The sequence below is a fragment of the Callorhinus ursinus genome, unplaced genomic scaffold, assembly GCF_003265705.2.
Source record: "Callorhinus ursinus isolate GAN/ISIS: 27379988/994484 unplaced genomic scaffold, GSC_fseal_2.0 scaffold14, whole genome shotgun sequence".
In the NCBI taxonomy this organism is placed as follows: Eukaryota; Metazoa; Chordata; class Mammalia; order Carnivora; family Otariidae; genus Callorhinus; species Callorhinus ursinus.
In genome coordinates this window covers 26,851,186-26,878,986 of record NW_027397076.1, presented here as the reverse complement: position 1 = coordinate 26,878,986, position 27,801 = coordinate 26,851,186, and the positions used below count along the sequence as shown (strand labels likewise).

Genomic DNA, 27,801 nt, shown 5'->3' with positions numbered 1-27,801 from the left:
CATACATTTCCCTGATATTCAAAATGACCAGTGAAATCCATACATTTCTACCACTAAGAACCCACATTATCACTTTCCTTAGCAAGAGTTTTAGAGGAAGATTATTACTAGCAGTATGGAGTTTCAAAAACTTCTCTAGTTTATTATTCTAAAAGATTCACATTTTGACCCCTTGGAGCCAAATCCAAAGATTAACAAAACTGACAACATAATAGAAACACTATGGGGATTTAAAATCAGTCCTCAAACCCATGCAAACCAAATAATGTCAGATAAGCAACAAAATAAGAAGTCCAAAGGCAGAGACAAGACAGTTAAACACAATGTGCAATCCCTCAGTGGACTCTTGATTTGAAAAAACAAACAGAAAAACATTAGTAGGAGGACAACTGAAAAAATCTTGACTATGGTTTGTATATAATGAAAATAGATAACAGTATTATATGAAACTTAAATATCCTAAATAGGATCATTTTAGTATGGGAATGAAGGATAATGCTTTTGTATTTAGGAGATACATACTCAAGTATTTAGGAGTAAAGTGTTATGTTGATTGCACTCAATTCTTAAATGTTTCCACAAAAAAGTGTGTGTGTGTACACAGAGGGAAATGAGTATGCTCATTAAAGATAAGTAAGGGTGGTGGGGAGAAGCCTTTAAAAAGAGACCAGTGGTAAACAAAACAAAACAAAACAAAACCTATAATCTTTGAGTTAAAAGAAGTACAGATTCTGAATCAACACACACTTCTTGGGAAGCACTGTTTGGTGGAGAAAAGGAAGCAGAAGGACAGAGAACAATCGGGGAACAGAATAAGGGAGAAGAGGAAGAAATAAAACTAACATTTTGAGAGCACTTAGTCACTAGCCAGGCTCTCTCTCTCAACCAAGGCTTATAATGCTAATTTACTTTCTCTTTCTGTTTATTATTTTTGTTTTGCCTTTCCCTGACAGGTAAGGAAGACAGTAACTTGCTCAATGTCCTTACAATTAATAAGAGGTGGGGTCAGGAGTAGATCTCTGGTTTGTCTCACATCAGAGATCATACTCTTACTGGCACACCATACTTGCATGCCCTGGTGCTTTGTACAGAGTTAGAGAATCTAGATGCTAGCTCTCTCCTTGACTTATGATAGTATTTTCTGTGCTTAACTGTGAAATTACCAAAATGCGCCTTTACTTACCAGGGATAAAGGATATAAAACCCATGTTTTTCAAAAGTTTAACAGAAATAAAAACTACCATGACCATTATGATTAGTTTTCATATGCAAACTAATACTTTAAAAAGTATTTTTTAAAAAGAATATGGTTCAAAGGAAATCTCAAATTATAAAAGAAAAATATATTCTTATTCTAAATCTTAAATATTTTTGGAATAAACTATAAAAATTTAAGAACTGTCTTAATGCTTTAGTACTTAAACAGAATATATGTATTTTTAGCAAACACAGTTTTGGCTTACCTTTTTCATAGGTGATGTAGGTGTTGCCTGACCAGATGACACAGGTGTTGTAACAGCTACAGGAGCTGCTTGTGTACCGGAAGTATTGGCATTAGTTACAGAAGCCATGGGCTTTGTCTTATCTATTACCAAAACACAAAAAACATTGAGTCAAGATTCAGTATGGATTGTTTCAATGTCTAGAAAAATAGTATTTTATATTCATTTCTGTTTAAGGTTTTGTTAATTCAAGTCTCTTCCATTTTTTTCCCTTTTAACAAGTGAATTTTTCAAGGAGTTTCTAGAAATGTCTCAATATGCATGCAGAAACAAATAACAGAACATGATGACACAACAAAGCGTCTAAGAATAAAAAGCAAAAGCAGAATCTGATTTTCATACTTTTAACACTATAGAAATATAAAAAAATTAATATTTAAAAGCTGAATGCAGGATGCTTGCGTGGCTCAGCCGGTTAAGCGTCTGCCTTCAGCTCAGGTCATGATCTCAGGGTCCTGGGATCAAGGCCCCCATCGGGCTTCCTGCTCAGCGGAGAGCCTGCTTCTCCCTCTCCCTCTGCCTGCCACTCCCCCCTGCTTGTGCTCTCTCTTTCTGACAAATAAATAAAATCTTTAAAAAAATTAAAAATAAAAAAATAAAAGCTGAATGCATGAACACAGTGCAACTAAAAAGGTTACAAGAGCTATACAATTTTTCTAATAGATCTACAATTTACATTGCTTATTTAAAACTCATAGTTCCTCTTTATTCCAGGAAATCTAAAAAGTGCTTGTTGTCAATAATCAGCTTATATTCCTGTCAAATAGCATGCTTAAATGTCACAAAGAGCATATCTGCTCACCCCTAAAAAGTCTAATCTTAAACCAGAATATCAGTTGATTTAAGATTAAATCTCTTTTCACAATGTATCGAGACAATTTCCAACTAAGAATGAAGCACTTGGAAAAACGTTTTTGAAAATATCGATGCCAGAAAAGATTCAGACTGTATTTGAACATATATACATATTTTTAAAGATTTACTTATTTGAGAGAGAGAGAGCACATGCACACAAGTGGGAGAGGGAGAGAGAATCTCAAGCAGGCTCCACGCTGAGCACAAAGCCTGACACAGGGCTTGATCTCACAACCCTGATATCACCACCTGAGTCAGATGCTTAACCGACTGCATGACCCAGGAGCCCCTATATTTGAACATAGAAATCAGACTGGCTTTTAGCAAAAACAGTTACCTATAAATTTAAATCTATAAATTAACTTTAATTTATAAATGGGCCAGAAAGGCTTACTTTTCAAATGGTCAAAGATCATTTATCTAGTTTTAAAATAGTCCTTTGGTTTCAAAATGAGGGAGGACAGGTATTCTTCTATACTTTTGGGAAGTATAGTACTTTAAAACTCTATTACTTTAAAACTTTAAAACTCATTTTCATTATACTCATATTCATTAAACCTCTCTCTCTCCCTTAGGTCAGTTTTCCAAAATAATTTTCCACCTTATTGTTATTGTATGCCATTACACTTTGTAAGTATACAATATTAAAATATAATTATCTTTAGGGCTATATATATACATGTATAAGCACCAAATAGTTCTGAATTGATTCATTCAATTCTATTTGTGACTAAGAAAATACCCACAAGATGTTAATACGGTGAAAAGCGTAATATCTCAAACCATACCAAAGGACAAGGCAAAAGTGGCACATTACTATGATCTTAGCTTTTTGAATAAACTGAATGAGCTAACCACAGTCTAATAAACTTTATTCTCATTGTTAAACAATACCTCTTTTCATTCAATAGAAGCTAAGCCTATTCAGTACAGTTTAAACACAAATCATGCATAATCTCTTAGACCATCATCCTGGAAAACAGTCTGTCTAACTGGAGAGAGTAATTCAACAAATATTTTTAAATGTCTCCATATTTCAAGTACTAGGTACTGCGTCCTACTGTCCTAGGTAGGTACTGGGGATATACCAGTTGATGAAAAACCAAAATATCTTAACCGCATACAGCTTACAGTCTAGTAGGAAAAATAAATAAACAAGATAAAATTCAAGATTTTTTTTCTCCTTTTATTTTCTCCTTTTTCCTTTTGGTTTAAATATTTGCTATATATAGTACCCATTTAAAGCAGGAAAAATCTGAGAAATCTGAGATTAAATAAATTAACCACAAATACAATTACATTGATGAATCAGTCTGTGTTCTTAAACACTGTGCATGCTCATTCTCATATAATTTACTTTTATAATTAGAAATACTTTAATTAGCATGTGATAAAAAAGAGTTATAATATTCAATGACTACCTGGTTGCTTTAGTTTCCAATTTTACCTATACTCTCACCAAGACAAAAGATATGCTGACTCACCTGACCAGCAATGACAGTAATAAATTAAAAATTATATCCCTGGTGACTAGAATCTAGCCATTCACATATCTCAAAAACACTTTGTGTTTTACCAAAAAATAATTTACTTGTAGGATTAGTAAGCTTCAAAAAAACAAAGGAACTTAAGACACAGCACCTGGCAACAAAGCTAGCCCTTTATCTGTTTAATAACATTTTGTTTTTAATGGGAAACAGATAATCACTATCTTCTTCGATGTGTGTTTATTTAGTAAACTTTAGTTTCCCACATTTTCTTAGGTGAAATATTTTGCTGAGTGAGTAAAAATAAAATGATCCAAAACTGCTGTTGTATCTAGAGGAAATACAGGGAGCCCAAGAAATTCTAGGGCTTCATTTCTATTTACTGATGACCACCATACTGGTCCTGATAATTTTTTTTTTTTGATCAAAAATCTTAATGGAAATGGACTATTTTTCCTGATAAATTTACATGTTAAAATATCAGGTTATACAACTCAAAGATGGCAATACTGGAATTTCACATTGGTCTGAAGATGTAAATGATTAACTGATGCAGAGTAAGAAAATAAATGTTATTTAATAAAAGCACTCTGGCAAATAAAATGTATAAAACCATGTGGGCCAGATGAAGCAATGCAGAAACCATACCCTTGATAATAAAAAGGAAAAGAATGTAAATTGTGATAGTGACTTTGTAAAGAAATTTGGCAACATCCATGAAAACTGAAAATGTGACACAATAACTCCACTTTTAAGTATATCCCTAGTAGAATATCTCTTACCTATGTATATAAGGAGACAAGTGCACAAATGATCACAATGGTATTATTTGTGAAAAATGGGAATAAGATAAATTTTTATCAGAAGGGAAACAGATGTATTTAATGAATAATATACAATGACTAGAGGGTTAAGTTATGTAGGTAAAGATACAGATAGATGTAAACAAACCTAAAAGTTACAGCTTTTGAGTGAAAAAAAAAGCAAGTTGCCTAACAACTTCTAGGTATAAAAATGAAAACACAAAACTGTCCTATAATTACCATATATTACTTCTGAATGTATAAAATATGAGTATAAAAATGGACTGGAAGATAAAAGAAAAAACTCAAGACAGTGATTGACTTTGGGAAGAAAGGAAAGGGAAGCTGACTAGGGTTCATGGTTAAAGAAGACAACTGTAATTTTTTAAAATTTTATTGTAAGAAAAATTGGAAGAAAATATAACTAAATGTCAGCAGCTGTTCATTCTTGGTAGGTGGAATATGAAGGTGTTTTTTTTTTTCCTTTAAAGATTTTTTTATTTAGGGCGCCTGGGTGGCTCAGTTGGTTGGGCGGCTGCCTTCGGCTCAGGTCATGATCCTGGAGTCCCGGGATCAAGTCCCACATCAGGCTCCCTGCTCGGCAGGGAGTTTGTTTCTCCCTCTGACCCTCTCCCTTCTCATGCTCTCTCTCTCTCTCATTCTCTCTCTCAAATAAATAAATAAAAAATCTTAAAAAAAACCCTTATAAAGATTTTTTATTTATTTATTTGATAGAGAAAGACACAGTGAGAGAGGGAACACAAGCAGGGGGAGTGGGAGAGGGAAAAGCAGGCTTCCCACAGAGCAGGGAGCCCAATGTGGGGCTCGATCCCAGGACCCTGGGATCATGACCTGAGCCGAAGGCAGATGCTTAACGACCGAGCCACCCAGGCACCTCTGAAGGTCTATTATACTTTCCTGTATCTTCAAAATTTCTCGAAACAAAACAAATTTCTCCACACCCCACAGGAAAGTATCTTGATTCAACCTCAACTTTCTAAAATTTTACTATTGCTTAGGGAATATTTGGGATGATACTGGAACCAACTTCCTGGATTGTTGGGCCCCAGAAAGTATCAGAAGCATTCTTGAATTTCTGGGAGCCCATTCATACCCTATCTGTACCATCCTAAGGGAATCTTCACCTTCTTCAAACCTAAAAATACAGTTTAGCAAAACACAGAGGTAAGTAAGAACCTCCAGGTCATTAGAGAACAATAAATTCACAACTATACTCAAGTTTCTAATACTCCCCGGAAGATAATTTACTGGCTTGGAAGGTATCTGAACAAGTAGCAAATCAGTCAGTAAAGTTTCAAAATTAAAGCCTGATCTTATCTTATTTTACAATGCATCAAAATTCACTGAAAATTCCATTATGCTTCAAATTTTACCTGTTTCAGCTTCTGATTCTGAGTCATCTTCTTCATCTTCTTCACTAGAGCAGCTAGATTCATCTTTCTTTCCTTCTTCTTCATCATCAACTTTTTCTTGTTCCAGGGATTCAATACGGGATGCATTTTTCTCTGGCTCAATAATCAGTGTCTCTTTGCTGTGAAAGGAAAATAGTTTTCAAATGATTAAAAACACAAAAGACCAAAAAACACTAATTCTCCTCAGATCCATAAAATCTAATAATCATGGCTATGGCCATCATGCCAATTCATTCATAATAACAAAACCTATTTTAATATTTTACTTACTTTTTAAAGGTCTTCTGTGACTGATTATTGTCCATATTGGCTGTTGATTCAATTAGTGGAGATTTCTTCTCCCGTTTTTCACTATGCAGCTTTATAAAAGTTATGCAAAGGAAAATAATACTATTAAAATAGTATTAATGAGTAAAATACAGAATTTGAAATAATAACAAAATAGTTTTCAAAACATGAAAACAAAACTAAAACAAAACAAAGATTTAAGTTTTTCCTGAAAAAAAAGGGGGGGGCTGGCTTGGATAAAGAATAAAGAGGACTAAATAGTTAAAAAGCTAGGTGAAGGACAAAGTTGGATTTTTTACATCCCTCCAACTTTAGATCACTGACAAAGTCAGGATCCATTAGCCACTTAGGATGTTTGATGATATTTTTTACTTAAAAATCTCTTTCCTACCTACATAACTTCTTCTTCATCCAGGGCCTGCTATTTTAGAAACCTGAGATTTTATAGTCTCCACCTTCTAAGCAAACTTTATTATGAAATTACAAAAACATGAGTAGGTACATTATAGAAGTATTCATTTTGTGAAGAGGAGATAAGAGAAATGGGGACAAGCAATACAAAAGGCTGAACACTACCACTATTCCTTTATTCTCTTTCACTGTCATTTGGTTTGACTATCAGGAATAACTTAAAACCAAAAAGTATAAAATACTTTTTCAACTGTCTGAAAGTTAAAGCTATTAGGAAAATTCACTAATACAGACAATTTTTAGACAGTCATCAAACATACCAGATTTTGTTTCTTTTGCAATTCTTCTAAATATCCTAAAATATCTTCATCTGCTACATCAAACGCTGTCTGGCCCTGGGTAGGAAACAAAGGGGGGTGGTGATGGTAAAAAGTCAATAAACTATAAAACACCTCTGGTGATTCTGTATAATTATACAAAAAGAAGTTAGAAAACATTTTGTTATGGATGTAGTTTGTTATGTATGCAGTAATACAACAGTATATGACTTAAGGGAGGTGTATGAGAAATCCATGTTAGAGATGCAGCTGATACACTTACCCTTACTTTCTTTGGTAACAGCTTTATTGACATAAAACTCACCATACAAAAAGCCATTTAAACACTGGGTGTTATATGAAAACAATGAATCGTGGATCACCACATCAAAAACTAATGATGTATTGTATGGTTACTAACATAACATAATAAAATTAAAAAAAATAAAGTGTACAACTGTATATTCATAGAGTATTACAACCTTCACCATTAACAGTATAGGACATTTTCATCACCCCAAAAAGAAATGACCTCCCCACTTTTCTCATCTCCCTTCCCAACCCTCCAGCCCAAGGCAAGGCAACCACTAACCTATGTACTGTTACTACAAATTTGCCTGTTCTGAACATTTCATATAAATGGAATCATACAGTATGTGGTCCTTTGTGACTAGCTTCTTTCACTTTGTATAATGTCTTCAAGTTTCATCCATGTTGCCACATATAGCACTAACTTCAATCCTTTTTATTGTCGAATAACAGTCCATTGCTTGACATACCACATGTGCTAATCTATTCGTCAGTTGATGGATATTTGCTTTTGCTTTCTGCTTTTTGGTTATATATAATAAATAATACTGCTATGAACATTTGTATACAAGTTTTTGAGTGAACATTTGTTTTCATTTTCTTGGGGATACAGTTCTAGGTAAAATTACCAGGTCATGTGGTAACTCCGTGTTTAACCTTTTGAGGCCATTTTTCTTTTTATTACAGCCACAAAAATTAACTAAAGTCTTAATAGAGTTAACAAAATAAAAATACATATTTCTAAACTGCTTAAAGTTCAGCCAGCCACAGGTATGCCTCAGTTTCAAAAATTAGTTCAGGTGAACATCTGTCAATCTATTTTTATTCACTGTGGAAAAGAAAATTTCAAAGAGCTGGTGACCAAACATACTAAGGTTTTCTCCTGTTGCTTGCATTTGTCCTTATAATAACCCTACTGGTACAGGTTTCCAGAATGTCAAAAAAGTTCATTATTGAATACATTCTACTTTATATGTTGGCCAGTGTATGATCCTTTCTCAGAAGAAAATTCTACTTTTTTTCAACTAGAAAATATATCATTCTGAAAGGCAATTCAAATTTCTTTCATAGAAGGCATCTCAGCTACAAAAAAGCCAGATGAGTAGATAATGATGACTTCTAAAATCACACAAACTCTTCCATTAAAAAACAAATCTAAAACCCTCAATTCTAGACCAATATTAGGATGTTGCCATCTACTTGGACAGGAGTTACATTTCCCAGCACTACAAAATGAAATATAAGCTACCCAATATCTGAGCTGGTTTTTCCATTGTCTGTTTATAAAATAAAATATATGGTCTATGAAATGTATCCTAAAATACATGAAATGCTACTTTATCAAGATAGGGGAATGTATGTATGTAAAATTTACAGGATTCAAAAACACTTACATATCTGCCTTTTCTTGTTAGAAAAGCTTCCCAGCAAGAATTTAAGAACCAGTCTATCCTTTCCCATTCAGTCCAAGAGAAAATGTTTTGGCTTTAATAAGCCTTTCCCCCCATTTCAACCTTCAATATTAAATGCTAAGAATTAAATTCCTGAAGAATAAGTGGCTCTGAAACAAAATAACTGGCTCAAAATTTGAAGGTGCCCTTTAGATTAGAAATACATGTTAATCCATTTTGCTATATCATAGTGTCTTTGTATAATTAGTTTTATAATGTTACACATGCTGTTATGCAAATTGTTTTCAAGATCATGTTAAGTGAAAATAACTCACTGGCTTCTTTTTAAGTATTATTTTAAGCATTTATCAACCCTTCTCATGAATGAAATAATGCACCTTAAAAATTTTTTTGAATTGTAATTAAATTTTAGCAGTGGTTAAATGCAATGGGGTTATTTTAGTAACCAAGAAATTTTCCTTTATAAGAATAAGAAATTGGATCACCTTACTAACCTTTCTTTTCACTTTCTCCCTTGATAAATGAGTCTACTCTGCAAACAGCAGCTGATAGAGAATAAAAACTAGAGTAAAATGCAGGCTATAAGCAGAGAAAAGTTTCTAATTTCAGAAAAGCAGACCCTCAACTTAACCATGCTCATTAAACAATATATAGGACAGTGATGAAGGTAGCCAATTGTAAAGTTATAAACATGACCTAGTTCTTAATTACTGTAAGGCTACTATGCTTTGTTAATGGGATGCTAATACAGTAGGGCATATAAACAGAATCACTCAATGTAACCAAGAAATAATGGAGGGGGGTACAATGCTGAGGTATGAGAAAATAAGAACACTTTTCAATCAAGAAAACAATCTTAAAAAAAATTACTGCTTAAAAAAATCAGTTTTCAATATATCTGTAAATTACCAGAAGCACACTAGAGCTACTGTTTAAGTCTAACCTCATAGACTCTTCATTCCTTCCTCACTTATTCTAACTGAATTGCTTTTAGAGGTGTGATCTCTCTTCATTTTCACAACAACCAGTGAAGTAGTCAGGACAAGCATTACGATTCCCATTGTACAGACGAGGAAACCTAGGCTGAGTGTATGGCATTTGCTCAAGGTCATGCAGGCAATGAAGGGAAAGCAGGAATAGAATCTAAGTCTCTACTGCTCCACTGTCTTTACAGAAAATAAGAAAAGGCTCAGATAAAAGCAGGGGAAAAAAAATCTGTGTGCCCATTAAGCAGAAGCAGTTTTGTTATTCACTTAAATCTTTGTAATAACAGCTATCAAACTAAAAAGCTGTCTACCAATCATTGTCATATTGCATTAAAAGAAAATTCCAATTATAAAAACACCTTAAGTTAATATTTAAAAAGGGACAATATTTGGGTATATTCTAGTAAAACAATTATTTTAATTAAGGAAACAAAATAAAAATCTTGATTATTTAAAGTCTGTATCACATAATTTATAATAATGAGTTAAAATGACAGCAAATGTCTTACAACAAATTAAAGAAACAAGACCAAATCTCTACTTTAAGAACACTTCTCCCACTTTTATGTAGAAAGACTTTCAAATTTTCTTTATTTGTTGCATTTTCTGTAGTATACATTTACCAAAATTATATTGTAAAGAATTCATCTAAATCCTGAAAGTTCTGTAAGTACCCTATATCGTTTTTAAAAGAAATTTACTAAAAATCTTCAATCTACAAGTACTGAAGGTATCAAATGACAAGATAAATTCACTTAAGCAGGTTTACACAATAAAGACTAATTTTGATTGACATGAAGTATGACATATTTTTTAAAAATGCAGCCAATGATAACAGAAAGACTAACTCACACAGGCAAAATAAAAAATTAAAATTTTAAAAATTAAAAGTCTTGTAAAAATATCTTCCATTACTATAGAATACATCTATCTCCCTCCCAACAACAAAAATGCTTGCATTTTGGTATACTTATGGCATGAAGGCCTTTAGAATGCTATATACATTATTTGCTTCTTGCTATTAAAAGATGTCTTTAAAATCCTGATATTTTAAAAGAAAAATCCAATTTTGATAAAAATTTTAAAATCATATTTTTACAACTTATGAGTTAGTATCTAGAAAAATAAAACATCAGAAATCAAAAACTAAGAAAAATCTGCAGAGGAACTTAGCAGAATAAATTATAGTCTTTTTTATTAAGAGATTTATTTATTTTAGAAAGAGACAGCAAGGGAGAGCACATGCACATGAGTGGGGGGAGGGGCAGAGGGAGAGAATCTCAAGCAGATTTCCAGCTAAGTGCAGAGCCCAGTGCAGGGCTCGATCTCATGACCCATGAGATCATGACCTAAGCCAGGACCAAGAGTTGGACACTTAAGTGACTGAGCCACCCAGGCGCCCCCAGAAGGAATTATTCTTAATTAATTACACTTATTTATTAGGGCTTTAAGAAAATCACTTGACTTCTCTGATCATGTTCTCAAATCTGCATAACTCTGATGACAACTTTGTAGGGTTGTTAAAAGGATAGCATTAGATAATATATGTGAAAACAAGTTGAAAACTATAAAATTCTAAGGAACTATGAGGCATAATGCTTTTAAGATCCTATAAAGATATACTGAAATGATGAAATGAGGGGATAAGATACAAAAATTTAGGATGACACAAAAAACTGCTACTATAGTAAGAGAGAAACAAAAGGAGATAAAGCAAAATTATTTATATGCAGTCTTTCTCCTAGAGCATAATTATGATGAACTGTATGGCACAGGAATTAATTATAGAACAGATACAAGATAAAATAATTTTTTTCATACATATTATATATTGTCTATGAATCACTACCAAAACATAACATGTTTAAACTGGAAAATGATACAATATTTTTGGAAAACCATTTCCATTAATAAACTTCTCTCTTCTGGTCCTTATCTGGAGGCCACTACCAATGAATGAACCAATTATCAGTACTGTCCATGTCAATGAACAAGTGGCCTTTAGGGGACACTGTCTGGGAGAGAGACAGGAATGCAGAACAGACATTAGAACATAAGATGTATTTACTAATTTCTTCAGAAAAATCCCAACTCCTGGGGGAATTTCTACACTAAGGAGAGGAAGTATGAATTGTTAAGCTAAAATTAGCTGGCTTTTTAACTTAAAATTTAATAGTATCAACATGTGTCTTCTAATGCTGATTACAAAACAGAAAACTGTTATAATAAAAAATAGAGAAAGCCAATTACCAAAAGTTTTGACTACAGAATTAGATTAAAGACTTTTAACACTTATATAAAAGCAAACTTAGACTCTCAAACATCTGGATCACTCTCAAACATTTTTTATCTTGATTTTCCTGAAGATTTTCATCACTTCTAGGACTTTAACTTGCCTGCATATTTCTTACTTAAAACACATTTATAAATACATACATGAAATGCTCCAGAAAGAGCAAAGGAGTTCAGAGGGCTTCTTTATCGCTTTACACCAGCAACTAGGACATGAATCTGCACTACTACCTCAACCTCAAAACATCCACAGGAAAATACTGGGCATATGGTATATCACATTTGTTCTCTTCCCTTTGCAGATCCCCAATTAGAAACTGCAGTTAATCAGAGTGTAATCAGCACCAGCACTTATATTAATGGACACAGTAGAATCAGACGGTGCCATCTGAATAAAGATGAGATCATTTTAGGAACCTCTGCTAAGTAATTTAATTTACTACGTTGTCTTATAAAATGCAATATATAAGGGGATATTCTATGGAAGTTAAGGGTAATCAAGCTCATTAGAGGAGATGTGTTTTAAGCTCTGCAGCTGTTGGTAGATAAGAATCATGAACACAGAATAGGAGGAACTAATAGGAATACTGGTGACACTGGTAACTGACTGATGGTGATTAGAAGGGAGTAAAGGAAAAAATATCTGATCTAATAAGGAATCTGATAACCTGAATCTGTTCATGATTTTGTAAAAAAACACTTATATGACATTCACTCCTTCTTTCCCTCTACCAAAGTGGATTTTTTTTTTATGCAAAACTAATACAATCCTTGTAATTGGTCAAACTGGGTGATATTAAGTAAATCTTTTACCTCATAAATGGCTTTCTCATCACAAAACTAGGACTAGATGTTGCATCTCAATTATTTTATTTGGGATAAAACTTTATGGTTTTTACTAGTCTCACATGCTGTAAGACCCCACTATCTATGTCATTTAATAAAAAGCTACTATAAGCAAGCTGTTAAAAGACTATCAGCTAAAGAGAAATAGAAATATACTTCTGTATGTGTTCTAACTCAGAGTGATGGGAGCAAACATTCACAGAGAAATGCAAAATTTTCTTAATTTATGAGTTCCCAAGTACTCAAATCTATCATGTATGGTAATATGATTACTCAAAGAGTAATACTTCTTTCTTTGAGGAACAAGGCCAAAACCACCTCACATGTAGCTGAGAAAGACTTAAACAATTAATAATAAAAATCAATAAATGGTTGATAAAATGTTGTTTTATACAGTTCATACAACTTAATACAATTATAGAATTTATATTCCAGCATTTTTGAGACTTCTAAAACCTTTATTTCTAAAACTTAAATATTTAAAATACATACTGGATATTTCTGGATTAAAATACATACTGGATATTTAAATAAAAATTTAAATATTTAAAATACATTTAAAAGGCCTACCACTTTGTTGACCATCTCCATATCACACAGATTGTCCACTAAAATTCGACATGCTTCCTCTTTACCCCAGTGAGCAGCAGCATGAAGAGGTGTCCAGCCATCATAATCCTTAATATTAACATCATAGCCTGCCTGTATTAAAAGTCTAAAGAAATTACAGTGAATTAGATAATCATTAATAAATCTAAAAATGAGCAAACATAATCATTAGCTTTATACCATGCAAGTTAACAAAAATTTGTGATGTATTTCTTTTCCTAGTTCACATCTTCTCCCTTCCCTTCAATAAATTAACTAGGACAAAAGAAAATAATTTTCAGAAAACACTGGCAATGAGGATCTTGAATTACTGCCATAATAATGCATTCAGCTTTAATTAATTCCTAATGACTAATAAGCCTTATGGTTTGGTGTAACATTTATTAATTCTTGTTACTATGAATTATAGTTGAAATTTTCATAGTAAAGCCAATAATTTTTCAATGTGAACTCAAAAACTCCTGGATCAATTTGTATGTTAAACTGATTTATTGAGGGAATGTCTTCAGGTGTCCATATATCATCGCAAGCTAAATATGTTCCAAAAATATACTGGGATCAAACAAATTTATTTTGTAGTTTTTTTTTGCCTTGCAGTTGAGGAACTAGTTTGTGAAAACTTTCACAAACCTTAATGATCTACCATGGGTAATTTTCATAGGAAAATGACATTCTGTTAGGAACAAAACAAAGCAAAACAAATACTCGAGGGGTCGATTCTACTTTTCTGCAGCAGTAGAAAGCAGCTAGAAAAGAGGAATACATTTTAATACAATGCAAAGAACTGTATAAATTGTTAGCATGCCCTCCTCACTGTATATTGACATTAACCTTTATTTTATTTAGAAATTAAGCTCAGAGAGCAAAGAATAGGTCTATAAATTGCACATAGCACAGCCTCACACACACAGGCGGACAGTGAATATTTTATAACTCATGAAATCTGGTTGACCTTTACCTTACTTTCCAAGAAGTTGAGCTTGAGAAGGGCTTCTTTTTACCTACAGGAGGTGGTAGTGATAGCTAATACATAACCCTTCATTTATTTATATTTCACGAACTGATCCCCTATTTCCTAAGAATATCTAAAGCAGCCGTTTCCAATTCTGGATCCAAAACAAAACCATCTTAAGAGCTTGTTTAAAAAAAAAAAAAAAAAAAAGGATTCCCCAGCTCCACCACAGTCCTATGGAATTAAGCAGCATACTGGGAGATGGGCTCTGCCAATTTATATTTTTAGTAAGTCCTGTTACCTGCCTGAAGACCAACATTTAAGAGCCTCCAATCTAAAGAACAAGCTAACAGCTGAAAGTTAAAAAAAAAATACATCCATTAACATATATTATCAGAAACTTTATTAAGAGTTTAATAAAGAGAATAATATTAGAAGATATAAAATATATAAAAGATAAAAAATATATCCCCATTAGAAAATATGAACTATAATGTTAAATATTTTTTTTTAAAAAGCTTTATTTTTTTTTTAAAGATTTTAGAGAATGAGAGAGAGAGAGAGAGCATGAGAGGGGGAAGGGTCAGAGGGAGCAGCAGACTCCCTGCTCAGCAGGGAGCCCGATATGGGACTCGATCCCGGGACTCCAGGATCATGACCTGAGCCGAAGGCAGTCGCTTAACCAACTGAGCCACCCAGGCACCCCATATAATGTTAAATATTCTGAGTGACAAAAATTATAAGTACTTGGGAGTCTATGTGGAGAGGCAAGACAGAAAGGTAGAAAAAAATTTTTTCCCCAATAAACATATGGCTCTCTCTATATGCCAGGCCACACAATACCCAAAATAATAAGACAGTGCTTATTATATTCAAGGAGCTTCAAATGGAGGACAAAGGTCAAGTAAAACAGTCAACCCTCAAAGACAGTTTCTGTGATAGAGATGCAATGGCAGTACAGAGTTGAAAAGCATGAAAATCAATTGAAAGGGGCTGTGTATGTGGGGAAAGGGATAGGGGTAATAAGTGGGGAGAAGTAACATTCGAAACCAGTATCTTCTATTTATTTTTCACTTCATACATATTTTTACTTATTTTCATAAGTAATATATTTACAAAGTTCAAAAATAAAAAAAGAATAAATGGCTATATAGGGAGGTCACACTCCACTGCTGACCTTTAGACAACCAGTTTCCCCTCCCTTATATAACCCTACTACTAATTTTGATTGGATCCTTAGAGAGATTTTATGTATATATCAGCAAATACAATTAAAAAATTTTTTTTCTTAAAGATTTTATCTTTAAGTAATCTATACACCCAACATGGGGCTCAAAACCACAACCCTGAGACCAAGAGTTGTACGCTCCGACTGAGCCAGCCAGATGCCCCTAAAATTTTAAAATATAAACACAAATGATGAATACTTGTCCTTGTTTTTTTTAAAGTTAATACATCCTAGTGCTCCTTCCATATCTACATACAGTGTTTTAATTGCTACAAGAGTATTCAGTGAAAGGAGGTATCAAATTTATTCAACATTCTCCTACTCCTATTATAAATAACGCTATTACCACATACCTTATTTCCTGCGAGAATATCTGTAAAAAAAAAATTTCTAGAGGTAGAACTAACTGCTAAGCCAAAGAGTAACTGTTACTTTGATAGAATCTGTTCAATTGTCATACTTTCACCAGTAATGTAAAAGAGTGCCTTTTCCCCAACCTTGCCAACACAGTGTGCCAAACATTTCAATCTTTGCCAATATGACAGATGAAAATGGTAATTCATTGTAGCTTTATCTGCACTTATTATGAATAAGGTTGAACATGTTTTTTCATAGGCTTAAGAGCCTTGAACTGAGTCAAAGGATCGAAAGGAATTTGCCTCCAAGTTGAAGAGATGGTGAATGAAGGTATCTAGACAGAAACAAAGCAGGCATTAAGACATCATGACAGAACTTCAAGTAGATATATATATATATAGTTGGAATAATGCATGCCTGAGGAGCAATGGTGCAGCTTAGCTTAAAAGAGGATGACTTATGGTCTTATGTACTAATTTGAGGAGTTTAAAATATATCTCAATCCCCACTGAGAATCTTACTAAAGAATTTTAAGAGCCTAGATAACCTAATTACAAAGACCACTTGGAAGCTGTCTAGAAAACTATTTTACAGTGCAACTAGTACTCAAAAAATATTACCTTTACCATATGCAATTCTCTAATATTTCAATTTTTTTCTTTAAAAAAAAATGCTGTTGTCAAGTTACTAAGTTCATTTGTGACCTAATGGGGTCTGAAAGTTTGTTAAGTTTTGGATTAAAGAGAGAAACACAGAGGACAAGAAGAGGTAATTAAAAGTTAACTGGACTATTCTAGAAGGCTTCAGTTATTGAAGTGAATAGGGACTGAAAAAAGGAGAAAACTTGGGAACAGTTGACCCAGTTAAACTTAACTGTTTTTACTAAGAAGAGGAAATAAAGAGAACAGTTTGATATTAGAAGCTCCAGTGAAACATAACAATATAAAGGGTGCAGAAGATTTTGCTGAGGGCTAGTCTTATTTCCTTTCACATACATATAACAAAAGTTATGCACTGAATTATGTTTTTCATATGGCTGCCAACACCTTTGCACTGCATAAGTAAAAGAAAAAAATTTATTGTGATGTAAAAGAGCTTTGTTTCAAGGAAATTTGTGGATCAATACATAGACCTATAAAGTCTCAGTTGCTTATGGCTTGATATTTATTATTATGCTAAAAGCACTCTGAGTCCCAGCATTATGTAGTAAAAAGAAAACTGCATTTTAGATAAATTACATGTAAATGAATATTCATTAGGAATCAAGCTCTCTGAAATTGATGATTATGTTATATAGAATACTATTCTTAGTCTCGGTAACCAGAGTTAGCCAATCTGGGAAGCTCAAAATGACTTTGTAGTAATTTACCAACCCAGATGGTAACATATAATGGTTGTCTGACACTTTGACTTAGTGGAAAATTGCAACCAAAGAAAAGAATAATCAAAATTCAAGAGTAAAGAAAGAGCCTTAGAAATAAAGCAATAATATTCAAGGTAGTTTTCTCTTTTTCCTATAAATAGACATTGAATAACTTTTATAAACTGTTTCAAAATAATGTCTGCAGGTATCTTAAGAAAAGGAACAAGGAAATAAAGAAAATAAACCAAATTAGAAAAATGACTGTGAAAAACAACACTTACTTTAAAACTTCTGTATAGCCTTTAGCAGCTGCAACGTGAAGTGCTGTCCCTCCAGATTTTGCATGCCGGACATCATTTATGTGACCACTATTTAGCCACTGTCTTGCATCTCTAAGCATTATCCGTTCTTCTTCTTTTCGAGCTGCTTCTATATCAACCCCTGATAAAATAAAAATTGCTTTTATTTTTTCTTTATAGAAAATGTTCTATGTTGGGAAATAAAATTATTCAAAACATTTCAAGTTTAAATAAAAATTAAAAGTGAAATTATATTTTTAAAAACTGGGCTACTAATAACAAGCTGGTTCAATAATGAAATGTGGGAATAATGCAGCTATTTTATTAGCCTTCTCTACTGATTACTTAGTTTATGCCCCACAATATTATTTTGGCTTTCTTTTTTTACCTTTTCTGATAAATCCTTTTGTTTTTAACAATTTGGTTATTTCCTTAGGTATATCATCCTTTAGTTTAAAAACAAGACAAAACAAAATGTAATTAAGTCTTAAATTTCTAACTGCTTTGACCAGTTCTCTGAACTCTAGCCTACTAGGTAGAAATGTTTATTGAACACTTTGACTCAAAATTTATCAGACTTTCAAATTTGCCAGACTTTCAAACAGATTCTCTACCGAACTCTTTCCTTTTCCAACATAGTACATTCTTCACTATTAGTACCAGCATTGTAATTTTTAATAAGTCATACAGATTCACTTAAAAGCATTTATTAAGCACTGAGTTAGGTTGAGATGGTAAGAGTGGGAAGAATTAAAAAAAAAAAAAGGAACAGGACACTCTACCTCTTTCTTAGCTTCAAAGAGCTCGAAATACTGAGAAAAAAATTAAAGTAGAAAAGATAATCTTGAAATTTGTAAATGATTTCATGTGGTCTCACAGCTTCAACTGCTGGCTATTTAATGAACAGCATACACCACAATGCAATTATATAGTGTGTCTTACTCCAGGTACCTATGAACTTATTAAAGGTAAAGATACTGCTTTTTATCCTGTATCCCCGCTGTCTAGATGAGTACCTTATACAGAGTAAAAGGGATCAGTAAATGTATGCTAACTACATGATGAATGAATACATAAGTAAAAACAATTATACACACACACACATCTTCTCAGCTGAGATCTCTCTATAATTCATATCCACGTACCCAACTGTCTGGTCAGGATTTTTTTTTCTTTCATTCATCCATTTATCCATTCACCCACCCACTCAATATGTACTGAGTGCCTACTGGATGTCAGGTACTTCTTATAAGGTGCAATGGGTATAGAAGTGAACTTATTAGATGGCAGAAAATAATACATATGTGAAGAAAAATAAAGCAAGGTAAAGGGACAGAGGGTAATGATAAAAAAAACTTGTTTTATATGGTTTGGTAAAGAAAGGTCTCTTTGATAAGGTGACATTACAGCAAAAAACAGAGTGATAGTCATACTCTAGTCTGGGAGACATTTCAGGCATAGGGAAGTCCTAGTAGTAGGCTCTCAGGTAGAAGCCTGCTTGAAATGTTGTTTAGAAGGCCAGGGTATCTACAGAGTAGTGAGAACAATGAGCAGAGTGACACAATCTGACTTAAGCTGAAAAGTTAAGAAAAGAAACTGAGGTATCAAATTGGAGGCTACTATAATAATTCAGACAAGAGATGACAGTAGCTTAAACTAGGGTAGTAGTTAAGGTAGTAAAGAGATTAAATTCTGGATTCTTCAAGGTACACCAACAGAATTTGTTGTTAGTATGGATGTAGGAGAAAAAGAGAAGTCACATATGAATCAAAGGTTTTCAGCATGAGCAAGTGGAAAAATTAAATTTTCATGAGAAATGTGAAGTTTGAGATGCCCTGACAGACGTCTATTAACTGGATATCAAGTAGTCCGTTGGATATCTGAGCTTGGAGAATGGAAAAGAGTCAAGACTGGGCAAATAATACAATAAAATTATATGCCACAGGCATCTGAAACTTAATGCTAAAATCTTAATTCAATTTTCCTAGCCAGTCAGCTTGCTGTCTGTCTTGTATTTAATGTACTAGGTACCACTACTTACCCAGCAACCTGGAAGACATCCTTAACCCTTCCCTTTACCTTTATTCCCAGCCCTCATCCAATTAGTTCACAGACTCTGAAATGCCATCTCCTAGACTGTCATCTTGATGGTATCATAGTTCATCACCATCTAGTTCATGTCCTATATCCCACACTTTAACTACTACTACTACTGGCCCTTTACTCACTCAACCTCAGAACCTTCTGATTCATTTCCCACACCACTGCCAGCCCGGTTTTTCCAAATCAAGATATAATCATTCACATTTCTACATAAATTTGTTAATGGCTGCTCATCTCCTGTAAGACAAAACTCAAGCTCTTTTGTGTAAGACAAAGCCTTTTATATGATTTGGTCTCAATACACTTCTAACCTCTACTCTTTCTCTTATAGCATCACCCTTATTCACCCTTCTCTGAATAAACTATGCACCCTCCCATCCTTGCACTTGTAGCTCCCTGTCTGGAATGTTCTTTCCCCAGATGCATGTTTCATCCCCTCCCCTCATTCAGATCTTAGCCAGTGTTCTTACCATCTAGATCTCCACCAAGGTCCCCAAATACATCATGCTTGTGTGCTGTTGTGCAAGCTATTATCTTCTACACGGACTGTTATCCTTCCCTTGCCTAAGCAAATTACCAATTATTCAAAGCACAACTAAACCATTCAACTGAAGCTCAACTTTTAAAAAGTAGACCATAATTGAAAACATTTTTAAAATCCCCAAATTACACTAAGTACAGGTAAAGTCATCTTCAAACTAGAGACTGTTATATCACATTATCACATCTGAAAGAAACTTGCAATAAGATTTCCCAAAAAAGGGGGCGCCTGGGTGGTGCATCGGTTGAGTGTCCCACTCTTGGTTTCAGCTCAGGTGGTGATCTCAGGGTCGTGGGACTGAGTTGCAAGTGGGACTCACGTTCAGTGCGGACTCAACTTGAGATTCTCTCTTCCTCTCCCTTTGCCTCTCCCACTCGTGTTCTCTCTCTCTCTCTCAAGTGAATAAGTGAATTAAAAAAAAAAAAGGTTTCCCAAAAAGACTTTATAAAAATCCATTATATATACTATATACGTGTAATGAACAAAACCTATGACTGTTATTTAAAAACTATTACCACTTCATAATGAATCAATTATATTATCAAAGACTTCCTACCAAAAGATAATCATCTCATATTATTTAAGATGACTTCTAATGTTACTCATAAAAGAAATTATAAAGTTATAATTGTAATACATTAAATATAACTTTTTTACTAAATGATTTTTCTCAGACTTATTATGCTTTATATTTTACTGTCTTTTTTTTTTTTTAAAGATTTTATTTATTTATCTGACAGATAGAGAGACAGCGAGAGAGGGAACACAAGCAGGGGGAGTGGGAGAGGGAGAAGCAGGCTTCCTGCCAAGCAGGGAGCCTGATACGGGGCTCGATCCCAGGACCCTGGCATCATGACCTGAGCTGAAGGCAGAAGCTTAACGAATGAGCCACCCAGGTGCCCACTGTAAGTCTTTTAAAACACAGACCTCTTTATTATCGTTATGCTTTTTGTCTTTACCATCTTGAATATTCTTACTTTTATTATCTTTTACTATTCTAAATTTCCTCTGGACCTGAAATTAAAAAATATATACTTCTCACTTCTGGATTTGCCTAGTTTCATTATCATCTTCATTAAAATTTAATTAAATTAACATTTTCATTATCATTTTCTTTATCTAATTACAAAGCAATTACCCTCTTTTGCCTCCAAATCATGCTCATATAAATTACATGTAAAAACAAGCAGCTCATGTTTAAAATTAAAGTATGTGTGAAGGGAAATTTCTTATGCTTAAGAAAATCCAGAGCCGGATGCCAGGCATGGGGCTTGATGCGGGGCTCAAGGCTCTATGCGGGGCTCGATCCCAAGACCCTGAGATCCTGAGCTGAACCGAAGTCAGATGATTAACCAACTGAGCCACCCAGGCACCCCAGGCATCATTAATTCTTAAACTGGAAACTTCAGAAGGCAAATAGTTGGCCTCAATTCTTCCTTTATCTCCACATTCAATTATTCATCAAAGTGTTTTAATTTTACCTTAATACTTCCTCAAGACAGCCCTGTTCTTTTCTATCTTAAATGTAATTGTTTTGTCCTTATCTTTCAGCTGGAATAATTTAAGAGCCTTCTTCAAGGAAGATATGCCACTGTGTATTCCCCATTCTACATCATCCTCCAAATTGCCATCAGCTGTATTACTAAAAACCAAATCCAATCAAGTCCATTTCCTGCTTGGAGATCTTTGCTGCATCTAATGTCTACAAAATGGATGTCCCTCACCATCTGGCTCCAGCCTAATTTTTTCAGGTCTCACCCTCCTACTAATTTTATCTTGACTTTGCATTTCGATTCCAATTCTGAGTTCTCCGCATATGCTATGTCTCCAATTCCTTTTCTTTGCACATGTTGATACACCCCTGCCTGATACACCTTTTTTGTCCACCACCTCCTTTCTCTGCTAAGCAAACTCATTCTCAAATGTCATCATTCTGAAACCTTTACTGACTATTGGAAGCAGTTAGTCATAGCCTTTTCTGTTCTTCCACAACCTTCTGTTCCTATCTATATTTTAGCACATAGCACTGCATTGTGAAGCTCTGTTTATATATATCTGCCACTTCTGATATGCTGTGAAATCCTTAAGAATAAAGATTATCTTCTTTCTTCTTTTCTGTCTTTTCCATACCCAGCACTCGGAGCATTTGCTGGCATATTAACCAATACTGAATGAATCATTACAATTAAAATCAGTCTTGCAAAAAGCTTCCTTTATACACAAGGAAACCAAAGGCAAGAAGTTTTCAGTACATCTCCATGCCCTTCCTAGCACATAATAATTGCTAATATTAGGCAGTATAAAAAGATTTATTTTAACTAGTGTTTAACAGGAAATGGTTAGCTATCTATCTAGGCTTTCATCAGAGCAAGATATGGGCAGGTAAGGCAGTCTTCTTTCTAGGTTGGGATGCTTTATATCTATTCTTCCAGCTTCCTCAAGCCTTGACTATCCTATTATTCCAAAATGCCTGCCTACAACATTCCTGTTAAAAGCTCTTCTGTGTACTTATCCAAGCCCCAGTTTTTAACTACTTTTCTAAGGTATGCACTGTTTCTCTGGGCTTCAGGGACCTTCTAACTACCTGTTACAATGTCTCAACCCTGTTTAGGCACTAAAATATCTTCTCAGCTTCAGTGTCTTAAGATTATTATTATTATTATTTTTGAGAGAGAGAGAGAGAGTGCGCACACATTTGGAGAGGGGACAGGCAGTGGGAGGGGGGAGAGAGAGAATCTTAAGCAGACTCCAAGCTCAGCATGGAGCCCTGACGTGGGGCTCGAACTCACGACCCTGAGATCATGACCTGAGCCGAAATCAGGAGTCGGACACTTAACCAAATGAGGCCCCCGCACCCCTTAAGATTTTTTTTAAAAACATTTAGTGGTCATTATGAATTTTCCTAATCCCAGGAATAAAAATCTCTTTTCAAGGTACTAACTTAGCTTCTACTCCTTTGCTTCTATTTCCTGATTAATCACACTTCAGTAAGTACCTACCTTCTAAAACAATATCCCATACCTTTCCTTTATCTTTTAACACCTTAGTAAAACAGTTCTCTTCTGATAATACTCATTTAATCACTGCCTAAACATAATGGCATATAGTGGAAATCATACAGAATAATTTTATTTATTTATACATAAATTTATCATACATATTAATTTTTAATTATTAATTTTTAATTGTGGTAAAACACACATAACATAAAATTTATCATCTTACATTTTTAAGTATGCATTTCAGTTTTGCAAGATGAAAAGAGTTCTAGAGATGGGTTGCACAACAATGTAAATGTACTTAGCACTACTGAAATGCTACACCCATTAAACAAACTCCCATTCCCATCTCCTGACAGCCATTGTTCTACTTACTTTCTCTATTAATCTGACTCAAGTACTTCATGTAAGTGGAATCATACAGTATTTGTCTTTTTGTGACTGTCTTACTTTGTTTACCATCATGTCCCCAAGGTTCATCCATGCTACAGTATGTGTCAGAACTTCCTTTTTAATGCTGAATAGTCCATTGTATGTACATACCACATTTTGTTTATTCACTCATCCACTGACAGACATTTGGTTTACCTCCATCTTTTGCTTATGTGAATAATGCTGTTATAAACATGGGTGTACAAGTATCTTTTTGAAACCTTCCTTTTAACTTTTTGAGTATGTACCCCCAAAAAAGAATTGTTAGACACATAAAACGTAAATATGTATTATATATATATCTCAAGATACAATTCATATACATTTATAATATACAGTTCAGTGGTTTTTAGTATATTTGCAGAGTTGTAAAACTATGATTACCACCATCAGTTTAGAACACTCATCTCTCCTAAACAAAACTCTACCCATAAACAATTATTCCTCATCTATAAACTGATGTCTCTCAAATTTGTATCTCCAGCCTGTACCTGGAGATTCAGATTCAACAGCTTAAATATCTAATCAGCAAAACAAACTTGACATATCTGAAAATAAATCCCTGAACTTTCCCCACAAAACCTACTTTTCCCACAATATTCTTATCTCATTTACACCTTCTTTCTTGCATACCCTACACTTAATCACTCAGTAATTCTCTTGAACAAACCTTCAAAATATATCTAAAATCCAACCTTTTCTCATCACTTTGTCCACCACCACCTACTTCTGCCCTTACTTTCCCACAATCTATTCTCAACACAACAGCCACAGAGATCCTTTCTAAAGTAAGTCGGATCATGTCACTCCTCTACCTCAATTCCTCCACTGGCTCTTCTCTCTGCCCAAAAGCCAAAGCCGTTCCAACGGCCCACAAGGCCTTGATGTGGTATGGTTCACTGTTACCTCTGTGACATCATCTCCCTCCAGCCTCTTCCTTGTTTTGCATACTTTAGTCACACTAGTCTACTTGTTGCTTCTCTGAATAAACTATGCACCCTCCCATCCTTGCACTTGTAGCTCCGTCTGGAATGTTCTTTTCCCAGATGCATGTTTCATCCCCTCCCCTCATTCAGATCTTAGCTTAAATACCATTACCTCTCTATTTAAATTTGCAACGTATCTCATGTATCCTGCGCACTTCCCTATCCTCTTTGCCTATTTTCTCTCCAAAGCTTTTATTACCACATAATTTTATGTCTGATCCTACAACTTATGATTCTTCTTTCAATTTTAAAAATATTAAAAAGATGTAGAACTGAGAATCATATATATTTTTCAAGATTCATGCTACACATATTGCTATGGAAGGTGATTTTCTTCCACTCAAATTATGATTTCCCCTTCAGTACCAACAATTATTTTATTGAAAAAGTCAAGCATCATATTCTTTCTAAAACAGTTTTAAACATTTCTCCCATTTAGGTTGCTTTTACATTACCTTGCCGATTAACTTCATTTTGAAGTAGCTCTTCCATTGCCTCCTCCTCAGCAATATCTAATGGTGTGTCTCCTTCACTGTTGACAGCTCCTACATGTGCTCCCTGACCAATCAAAAATCTGTAAAATGAAAGGGAAAACAGTTAAGAAATGACGGTATCATTAAGACTAAAGGCATAACAAATGAGGTAACTCCTACGTAAGAGCAACACTAAAAACCAAGGATAGATGCATTAATTTAAGTTTTAAAAAAGTAGAGCACGTTTTTTATTTTAATTTGTATTTCCTAATTTTTCTATAATGTACATACATTGCCTTACTAATACAAAAATGTTATTTAATGATAATTAGAAAGTTTTTCATAGGATCATTTCAGACTGTCTCCACTAAATTTTTCATTACCTCCACACTGATTGGTTTCCTAACTGATCTCCATGCTCCCAGTCTCATGCCATATGTGATAGTTCCTTTTTTTCAGATTTATTTATTTATTGAGAGAGAGAGAGAGGGAGAGAATGTGGGTGTGGGGTACAGAGGGAGAGAGAGAATCCACTGAGCATGGGCCCAATGGGGGCTCAATCCCAGGACCCTGAGATCATAACCTGAGCTGAAATCAAAAGTTAGACGCTCAACTGACTGAGCCACCCAGGTGCCCCATATGCAATAGTTCTTAACCTGGGGTTGATGGACTAAAGTCAGAAGGTCATTCAACTGATGCAGATATCTTAAAATACTGTTTATGATCATCACTGTTTTGAAATTAAAGTAATTGTTAGATGAACCTTTACATCTCTTTATTTATTGTGTTACTAAAGAAGCACATACATAACTATACCCTAAGTGTGTTTTTCTAATGTTTTGAAAATGAAACCCAATAGAACTGGTTTTTGGTGTACTTTGTATTTTATTTTATATATCCAAAATACAATCCTGAGAAAGTATCCACATGCTTCATCAAACCTGACAAAGTGATCCAGATACAAAAAGGTTAGGAATCTCTTTCACTGCATCAACTATACATCTCCCAGAATCTCCCATTTAAAATGACTGGAGTCAATTTCCCACTTAAAAATCTCTGCATGGTTGTTATCATACTAACAGAAAACATACATGGCCCTCAATGAGCTGGTTTTATCTTCTTTTTCAACCTCATTTCTCTTCTGTCTTGTATCACACTTTCGGCCCCAACAATATAGAACTATGCTTATAGTGCCAGACTAACCCATGCTCCTTTGGCATTCCTGATTTTACTTTTGCATATGTAAAGAATGGGCTTTTTTCCTCTATGTCCCTAACCAACTTAACTCTTATTTATATATTTTTATAGACTACATAAAAATATTCTCATTATAAAGATAGTAAAAATGTCCAGAGTTTAAAAAAAAGAAAAAAACAAGAACACCTTTATACCTCTTCTACTATTATGTTCCCTCCCCAGAGATAAACATTACCAACAATATCTTCCTAGTAACTTTGCTATGAATTTCTATGTGTGTACATAAACCTATGTACACAGTCACTTTTGAGGTTTTTTGTGTGAAACAAAAATTAATGAGATTATTTTCAAAGTACAGGAATGCAATGCATTATAATAGTTGAAAAATACTCCACAGTATGGCTGAATCATACTTTTATTTCATACTATTCTTCTAATGGACATGTTCTTAAATGGACAATTGACATTATCAATCTAAAAATTTTCCCAACATGATGGGGATAAAACTTTATTTCCTGATCACACGAGAGGTTGAAAATATTTGGATATGTTTACTGGCATTTGTATTTTCTCCTCTTATGAACTTATTTACATCTTTTGTTGGTACTTCGAATGTGTTCATTAATTTAACAAATACTTAGGGGATGTTTTTATGGACTGTTTGTATCCCCAAATTTCATGTTGAAATCCTAACCTCCAATGTGATAGGTTATTAGGGGGTGGGACTTTTGGTAAGTAATTAGGCTTAGATGAAATCATGAGGGTGATGCACCCCTGATGGGATTACTGTTCTTACAGAAGAGACTAGAGCTCACTGTCTTTCTGCCATAAGGGACACAGGAAGATGGCAGCTATCTGCAAGCCAGGAAAAGGGCCCTCACCAGACACAGAATTGGCCAGCACCTTGGTCCTTTAATTCCTGAGTCTCCCAAACTATGAGAAACAAACGCCTATTGTTTAAGTCACTCAGTTTATGGTATTTTGTTATCCCAGGCAAAGCTAAGACAGGTATCTAGTATGTACCTAGTACTATGCTATATGCCAGGAATACAATGGTAAGCAAAGCAAACACAGACCTTTCCCTCCAAGAGCTTACAGTCTATTAAGAGTTAGATTATTCAAAGAGTTAAGATTATTGTAAAATTTGGTAAGTCTTATGACAGAGAATTTTGGGGTCTCTACAAGTGAATAATAGGATAATCTAATTCAGTTAGGTCAGGAAAGGATTCTCTGAAGAATATGTAAGTACTAACAAAGACAATGGAAGGAAAGTGTGTTTCAGGTAAGAGAAAACAAAAGGTACCATATACCCTGTGACAGT

General features: G+C 34.0%; 1 protein-coding gene across 4 annotated transcripts in view; it reads right to left on the bottom strand.

Moving 5' to 3' along the window:
• PPP1R12A (protein phosphatase 1 regulatory subunit 12A) overlaps positions 1–27,801 on the bottom strand; it is a 142,325-nt gene that overhangs the window by 50,648 nt on the left and 63,876 nt on the right. For all 4 annotated transcript variants that reach the window (XM_025881435.2, XM_025881436.2, XM_025881437.2 and 1 more), the window contains exons 3-9: positions 25,266–25,384; positions 17,732–17,891; positions 13,512–13,656; positions 7,100–7,174; positions 6,351–6,439; positions 6,042–6,199; positions 1,464–1,585 (exon numbers count right to left, since the gene is read on the bottom strand). In XM_025881435.2, coding sequence (XP_025737220.1) covers positions 1,464–1,585; positions 6,042–6,199; positions 6,351–6,439; positions 7,100–7,174; positions 13,512–13,656; positions 17,732–17,891; positions 25,266–25,384 — 868 coding nt within the window. The remainder of the gene's footprint in view (positions 1–1,463; positions 1,586–6,041; positions 6,200–6,350; positions 6,440–7,099; positions 7,175–13,511; positions 13,657–17,731; positions 17,892–25,265; positions 25,385–27,801) is intronic.